General features: G+C 29.6%; 1 protein-coding gene across 1 annotated transcript; it reads left to right on the top strand.

The window, feature by feature from the left end:
* The first annotated feature begins 242 nt into the window (after positions 1–242).
* On the top strand, positions 243–689 carry LOC132943401 (uncharacterized). Its single transcript, XM_061012376.1, has one exon. The coding sequence runs from the start codon at positions 243–245 to the stop codon at positions 687–689; it is 447 nt and encodes a 148-aa protein (XP_060868359.1).
* The last annotated feature ends 8,260 nt before the right edge of the window (positions 690–8,949 follow it).

Raw genomic sequence — 8,949 nt, 5'->3', positions numbered from 1 at the left:
GTATATATTATAAAATATTTTTGATTTTTTTGTTACAATCTTAATTAATACGATTTTTATATTTTTATACGGTTTGGTAATTTGGTATAAAATGTAAAACTTAGAATTATCATTTTAGGTATTTATCAACGGGAGCTACATTTAACCAATTGCATTTAGAATTTTTAATTGGAAAAAGTACAGTTCGAGTAATAATAAAAGAAACTCTCAGTGTTATATGGAAAAACTTACAGCCTTTAGAAATGCCAGAACCTACCAAAGACGTGTGGATTCAAACTGCCGAAGGATTTTATAATAATGCGAATTTTCCTAACTGCCTTGGTGCAGTCGATGGAAAGCATATTCGAATAATTAATCCCGCAAAAAGTGGTTCAGATTACTTTAATTACAAGTATTTTTTTTCTATAATTTTAATGGCTTTAGTAGATTCGAACTATTGTTTCTTTTCCATAGACGTTGGAGCTTATGGACGTGAAGAAGATCCTAATGTCTTCAAAAAGTCACCATTATGTAAAAAGTTATACGATCGTCAACTGGACATCCCATTGCCAAAAAAGTTACCTAACGATGATGATGGTGTAGAACAACCATTTGTGATAGTCGGAGACGAGGCATTTGCCTTGCATGAAAACTTACTCAGACCTTACCCAAGAAACAATTTAGATTTGAAGAAAAAAAATTTAATATGAGACTCACTCGAGCTAGACGTTATGTGGAATGCACGTTTGGAATTCTAGCGAACAAGTGGAGAGTTTTTCATACGCCTATTTTAGTTGAACCTGAGTTTGCTACATTCATAGTAAAAGCAACATGTGTTATTCACAATTTTGTTCGTCGTCGAGATGGTGTAGAATATGAAGATACACTTCACTGTCCATTTGAATCTATTAGTTCTGAAATTAACCTTGCTAGAGGGTCAACAATTAGTGCAAGAGATGTCCGAGATTACTTCCCTACATACTTTGATAGCCCAAAAAGAAAATTAGATTGGCAGTACAATGCACTACACTAATATCTACAATAATACCCATATTGTTTAGCAGTACTTATTTTCAATTTCAAATGCTAACTTACATTTTTCTTTTTAAATTTTAAATTTTAAATGAACTGTATTTAAATAAAGATGTCGAAAAAGCAAAAGTATGTATTTAATTTAATCGTTTTTATTTTTTGCAGGTTATATACCTATTACTTCCTACACATTTGTTTTGTATTAACCATAGCAGATGCACTAAAAATTATGAATTATAAATTTTAAGCTAAAAACACAGCAAAATAGGCACAGGAAATTAATTTTGACATTACATATTAGTTTATATACTAACTATGTTAATACGTGATAAACTGTATTAGTGATACACAAATGAAAAAAAAAATAAACTCAGTGAAATTAATTTTATAGTTGGTTTAAATAGTTCAAAAATGTACTGAAATATTTTTAAATTCCAAAATATGCATTTCAAATACAAAACTATAAAAAATGCAAAATAAAAATTGAATTGGTTGATTCAGTAGAACATGAATCAAATTTGTATCCAAGTCAGCATTAAATTAAATAAATAGATAAATAAATATATATGCAATTTCATAAACATCCAAACCCTAAATATAATTATTTTAATAGTTAATATTACTACTCACTATAGTCATCTTTTTCTTTTTGATTGAGTCCAGTCCAGTTTTCATTTATACCTTCGGCTACCGCAATCCATTTTTGTGTTTTTTTTGTCTCTGTGTCTGTATTCTTCACTGGATGTGTCCCAAATGCATGGTCTATTTTGTATTTCGGCTATTAATCTCTCACAATCGATAACCATATTATTCATATTTTTGGTCATATTAACGGAACGACAGACGAAACAATAATCCGCTCGACGAATATCGCCGGGTTAGCCCCAGCCTAACCCAAAACGTTTATTAGTTTATTACTAAGAACTTGATATATCTAATAATTTAAAAATGAAAAATATATATAGGTTTATTTATAAATTATAAATTATAATACATATATATATATATTATAATTAGTAATAATTAAAAAAAATTATTTTTTCCTATTATGTTTAAATATAAATTTACTATTTTGTAATCAGAAAATATAAATACCTATTTAACATTAATCATAATTTATAATAGAAATATTTAAAAATTAAATTTTATCTAGATGTTTTAATTGTTTATCTTAGATAATAGCTTAGAAAACATATTTACACGATTATAAAGAACAGGTTAGTCATCGGCAGTACGATTTGTACACGACTGCCCGGTCACAACTCGTTATGGCATAGTTCCATTATCTGCCGAGCGCCGCTAGTCAGACGTCAAATTTTCATTATTCCATATCATTATGTGTATAATGTATCACAGTTTGGCTACAATTTCACTTGAGTTACCCGCATTTTTTTTTGAAAGTTAAGTTAATTGACGTTTTTAAAACAATGTAACAAAAAAATTCTCCTATATTATTGGTTTCGAAGTTATAATCACTTGAAGTTCGCTATTTTCCGTATTTACATACATATAATATATGAAGATTCAAGATATTATGCACAACGCTCTAGTTTACCACGTCTTACGAATTTATAAATTTTTTTTAGGAACTTAACTAAGTTAGTTATATTAAAATACTTAAGTTCATGTCATGGCTATTTTAGTGAAATCCCGGAAAAAAAATCCCCTGACTACAATATTACTCACAACCACATGCAAATGGTTGAACAAATAATTTTTAAACGTTAATTAGTATCTATTATGAATATTTAATTACAAATACGTGCCTACATTATATTATATTATTCCTTCTAAGGTTTTTTTTTTATTTTTAGTAGATTTTTCATAAAACTAATTTTATCTATTACTTAAACTAATTTAAAAAATACTAGACAATTGTCTGAACTTAACAAATACCTGGTAAGTATATATTAACATATAAAAAAAAAATTAAAACATTCTTGTTGACCAATTAAATAAGTCTTTTTACTGTAAGTAGGTGCCTCGTGCCTACATTCAATAAATTATTGTTTGATAATTATAATTATTATTACCTATATTTTGTATAATATTTTTGTATACTATGTTTTTAACTGTATTATTTAACGTATCGATCATCTCTATATATAAAAATGAATCCCTGGTCTAACAGTGACTTCAAGACCGATTGGAGACTTAGGGCCGTGACGCACTAAGCAGCCAGGCTGCGGCAGCCAATGCTACACATGATTTCTTATCGCAGCTCGCTCACTAAGCAGCCAATGTTTACTGGTTGCCGCGGCCAGAAAAACGTGTGCGACTACACGGCAGCCAACTGGCTGCGCGCAGCCAGAGGAAAACAACGTGAATGTATGTGGCTGCCCGCGCCCCGCAGTATCCGCTCACTAGTTTGGGCAGCCGGATGTGTTTTGCCTTGTGCACGAGTGTGTAGTTTTTCCTCGATTTTTTACGATATCCACCGCGTTTTTATTCGAAGAAAATATCGTGATGACTTTCGATACGAAATGTTTATTCGAGAAGTCGGAAGTCGAAAAGCAATTTGGGACGTAACTTCTGATGAATACAGCGATCGTGATTTAAAGAGAAGACGATGGGAGGAAATTACAAATATAATGTGTGTAGGTAGTTTAACAGAAAAAGAAAAAAAATGAATTCGGTAAGTATTTTTATTTTAATAAATTAAAATATAATATAAAATATACTATACTATCAACATAATATAATTTTTGAGGAGAATTTTAACTTTAAAAAAATATGTATTTATAATAATTAGTAATTACTATCCCAATGCTACCCTATCTTGCCATTCTAGCGGATTTGTATTTACAAAATAATCAGCAAATAAATCTCTATAAGACGCTGATGATCTACTTGATCTACTTGCTCTGCTTGGATGACCTGGGGGTGTTGATAGTTCTGAAGGGACTTCCAATGTGTCTTTAAATCTATACCCATCTTTTTGTCGCACGTAATTATGTAACACACAGCATGTTTTCATTATGATGATTGCCAATTCTTTTCGAACATCCATTGGACGGTGAAAAATTCTACATTTGTTTGCCAAAATGCCAAAGGAGCATTCTATGTAACGCCTTGCCCGAGATAGCCGGTAGTTAAAAATCCTTTTGTTATTTGTTAAATTTTTTCCTCTATAAGGACGCATCAAATTGTTAGATAAACCAAACGCCTCGTCTCCAACAATAACATATGGCATCGGTATTCCGTTGTTTGATATGGGAGTTTTCTCCGGTATCCGTCATCCAGGTCTTCGAAATTTTCGAAACAGTTTTTGGCTACATTGGTCCAACCAACATGTAGCTGTTGTATATCATGATGACTTTTTGCCTCTATTATAATATCATATAGGTATTAGATAAATAGATAATATCTTAATAATACGTATAGAAAGAAAGATGATGTTTTTACTTTTTAATCTATGTGTAATTACCAATTAATGAGTACTAATTATTAAATGAGAGGATACTGACGTTTATCCCATATACAGTTATTTTCCTGTAATGCTAATATAAATTGTTCGGTATCGAACGGCATTTTAATTAGTAGGAACTTAAAAAACGTATTCTTCCTATGTATAAATAATAATTAATAAAAAATATTAACTAATTATGGCTGTAATTTTAGATTTCACTAAAATACAAATGTATCCCAAGTCAACTGAATATTCATAAATGACAAATCCGCTGGAAAAAACCGCGGCGGTTGGCGGATGATTCCTTCTCGTATGAATATAGCCATTGGAAATCCACAGTTTAATTTTAGCTAGCGGATGCGACCAACCGCCCGAAAATTGAACAAGCGCGATTCCAGGTGGTCGCTCGCGGTCGTCCGCTATCGATTTTACTCCGTTTGAATATACCCATTTAAATATAGATGTTTAATTTTTAAAGAAAATCCGCGGCGGATAAAAACCGCGACCGCGCGCGGTTTAACCGCTCCGTGTGTAACCAGCTTAAGGGTCCCATACACGGAACGATCTATCGACAGACTTATCGTCAAACCGATCGGTCGATTTGTTGTCAAATATCGCCTACTCCATACACGAATCGATTTGTCTATCAACTATTCACCGCGATGAACAGTAGTTCAGTTACTAAGTTACTTACGAGGTGCGAAGTACTGTTCTGTTTTCTGTTTTACTAAGTTACTTACGAAGTTTGAAGTACTGTTCTGTTTTCTGTTTTACTAAGTTACTTACGAAGTGCGAAGTACTGTTCTGTTTTCTGTTTATACATTTTATATTTTTCAAAATTTTCTAATATTTACGCAATGTCCAACTTATTAGAAAGGAAAAGAAAATCTTTAGTTATAGCTGCTCTTGTTTTGGCTGTGGACGATGAAGACGAACAAATTAAAAAAAGGAAATGGTCAAAGCAGTGGTTATTGGAGAGGAGAAAGCATTCACATATGAATTTGTTACACGAGCTGCAGTCAAATGAACCTGCAGATTTTAAAAATTATTTGTGTATGGAAAATCATACATTTCACGAGTTGTTGGATTTAGTTAGACCATTAATAGAAAAGCAAAATACAATAATGCGTGAAAGTATTTCTGCGGAGGAGCGTTTGGTAGCAACATTACGATTTTTGGCAACTGGTAGGAGCTATGAAGACCTGAAGTTTTCATGTGCGATATCTGCTCAAGCTCTGGGGAAAATCATTCCTGAGACATGTTGGGCAATATATGAAGTATTAAGACAAAAATATTTAAAGGTTAGTAAAAACTTACATACCTAATAATATATATTATATAACCTTATAATATATCATAATATTAAAAAAAAAAAATTATATACTAACTATTAAGTTAAACTATATCCTAGTAGAAAGTAGGAAGGCAAAACGCACTTTTTCTTTTCTATAAAAAAAATGTTTTAGATACTTGAAATTTTCCAATAATTTATTTAAGAAATTCCCATTTTTTAAAGTTTTTTTTCATTAAAAACTGTTTTGTTTGTAAATAACCTTGAACATTACTGCAAGGTTTTGTACAAAATTAGTTTACTTTAATTTAGTTTTCCCTTCCCTTTTCGTCCGATTCACTTTTCGACCAAAACAAAAAGTTATATAATATATAATGCAATAATGTAATTTTTGTAAAATTATGGAAATTATAGTTTTTAAAATTATTAAAAGTATTAAAAATGTTTATATCATTTTATATAGAAATTTAATTTTTTATAATTTATAAATCAATTTAAACTATATGAGTAAATTTGTGACATATTAACATAAAAATAATGTTAATATATAGGTTATTTTATATTTTAAATAATTTTCTATAAGTAAAACACGATAAAGTATATAATATTAATTACTAATTATTATTTTACCAAAATGATATACCTATTAGTTTATTTTTGTTATGTATTATACAGATTACTATTGTACTCAATAATAATTGGTAAAAATTATTTACCAATATATATCTATTATATAACTTGTTGTTTTTAAATTTGGTCGAAAAGTGAATCGGCCGAAAAGGGAAGGGTACGTTTTTGGTTCAAAAACGGCCATTCCCTGTAGATCCTAGTAGACAGTAGTAAATACGTTTATTTAATATAGGTACTTACTTTGTAGTTTGTATCATGTTTAGTAAAAATAGTCAAATAAATAAAGAATTATTTATTTTTTAAGATGCCAAACACAGAAACAGAATGGAAGCAAGTTGCAAAGGATTTCAAGACGCTTTGGGATTTCGATAACTGCCTAGGAGCAATTGACGGAAAACACGTATTGATCACAAAACCGCCAAGTTGTAATGGCAAGCTGTGTTTTACATAATTTTTTACGTAAAAAATCTAGTACATTTTATACCTCAGCAAATCACATTGTTTCAGAAGACACAGAATCAGGTACCTAATATAATTCAAGGGCAATGGCGTCAGATTGGTGAGATGGTTCCTTTACAACAGTCTTCAAGTTATACACCTCAAAACGCCAAACTTGTAAGAGATAAGTACAAAGAATATTTTAACAACGAAGGAAAAGTATCTTTTCAAGAAAAGATGATACATCACAGATAAATTATAAGATATAATGTGTATTTATTAAGTACCTTTAAAATTAAATTATCAGTAGATATATTCAATAGGAAAACAAATATTCTAAATAAAAAAAAATATTTAATGTAACAAAATAATAATAATTTCCCTTAGTTATAAATTATGTCTTAAAATAAAAAATAACTGCTTTATTCTAAGCAAAAATTATATAAACAACCTATATTTTGTACTTTCGATTAAGTTGTAATAATTAAAATGTATTAAATACTCGTGTTAACAACTTGTACACCGGCATCAGGATTATCAATGGAACTTGCAGTATTCACATTCCAATTAACGCGATTTTTATGTTGGGTGATTGGCGGGATATTATCTAATCCGTATGTATATTGTTGAATGTTATGCCATGCATTTTGTTTGGGTTGAGAAGTATCGTGATGAAGATATGGGCTTTGTACTTGATAAGTATTTTCTAACATATCATATTGACGTTGTTGATTGTATATATTTTCCTGTGGTGGTGTTAATTTTTGAGAATTTTGATGAGAGTGTCGTATAATACTATTTTGAGCCGGTACATACATAGAGTTTGTGTTTATTTGTGGCTCAGTGGTTGAAATATTAGTATTATTAAATTGAAAACAGTTCTCAGTGAGTTTCTCCATTCTACCATAATACATAACATCACCGATTATTTTTTCTGCCAAAAACATTTGATGATCTTTCATACCTCTCAACTGCATTGCAAATCTTTTACCAATAACATCACATTCATCATCTTCTTTAATTGGATTATTCAAAGCCTTCATCGTTTCACTTGCAATATCTATGAACTTCCTTTTCTTTGTAATGAAACTTTTCTGTTTTTTATGAAGACGAGGGCTTGGGCTGGGGCTAGGAACCTGTTGTGCAACACTTTGCGTATCATCAGACTCAGGTGGTATATTCTCATAAATAAGATCAGTTTCAGTCGTATCCTGAGAATAAAATTAACAAAACATTCTATCATTTGGAAACGGTGTAAATAGGTTCATAAAATATATTATTAATTAATTATATTATAATTATTATTTATAAATTATATTATAACATTATTTTAAATAAAATAAAATAAAAGGTGCTCTGCTGTACAGTAGGTTACAAGTGAGTCACTGTTTAATGGATGGTAGTGAAATTTTCATGTATCTACAGTTATTCGTTTTTAAATTACAACAAAATAAGAAAATCGCTACATGAGAAATCGAGTGAATATCCAATGTTGTAAGAATTTGAATTTCAAACGCTCATAAAAATTTAATTTGACTTTCTTATAGAAAATTTTTTTTTTGATAAAGGATGATAATCTTATGAGGAATCTTGTATTACATTTTAAAACCTTAGATTTAAAAAGAAAATTTTTTACGAATTCTTAACTCAAAATAATTTGCAAATTTTCGTGATTTTTCCATATTTTGTCAAATTTTGAACTTTAAATGCTTATAAAAAATAAACTGTAACTAAGGATTTTTAATATTTTTCATCTGCCTTTGAAACAATATACTAGGAGCCTTCTATTAAATTTTCAATCTTTTTTAACCCACAAATAAAATTATATTGATATTTTAGAAAAAAAACTAAAAAAATATGGAAAATGACAATGTCCGTAAACAGCTCAAAATAAGTCAAAATATTTGGAAAATGTTATGGTGTATAGAAAATGCAAATATAAACAACCAGTGAAAATGTCATGTATCTACGGTCATTTGTTTTAAAGTTACACCAAAAACCAAATTCAATTGTGATTTTGCGTAAAAATTCCCGTTTTTCCTTAATTTTTCTTTTGTTTTTCTTGGCACTTTTGAAAATGACTGGGAATTTTAAATTTTGACCTCCCCAATGCACCAACGATATTCACTTTCCAATCGAACAAGATACTGAAGTTGAAAATCGAAGCATT

The sequence above is a fragment of the Metopolophium dirhodum genome, chromosome 1 (genome assembly GCF_019925205.1).
Source record: "Metopolophium dirhodum isolate CAU chromosome 1, ASM1992520v1, whole genome shotgun sequence".
NCBI lineage: Eukaryota > Metazoa > Arthropoda > Insecta > Hemiptera > Aphididae > Metopolophium > Metopolophium dirhodum.
The sequence above is the reverse complement of the archived record's forward strand: the minus strand, read 5'-3'. Positions and strand labels throughout refer to the sequence as shown.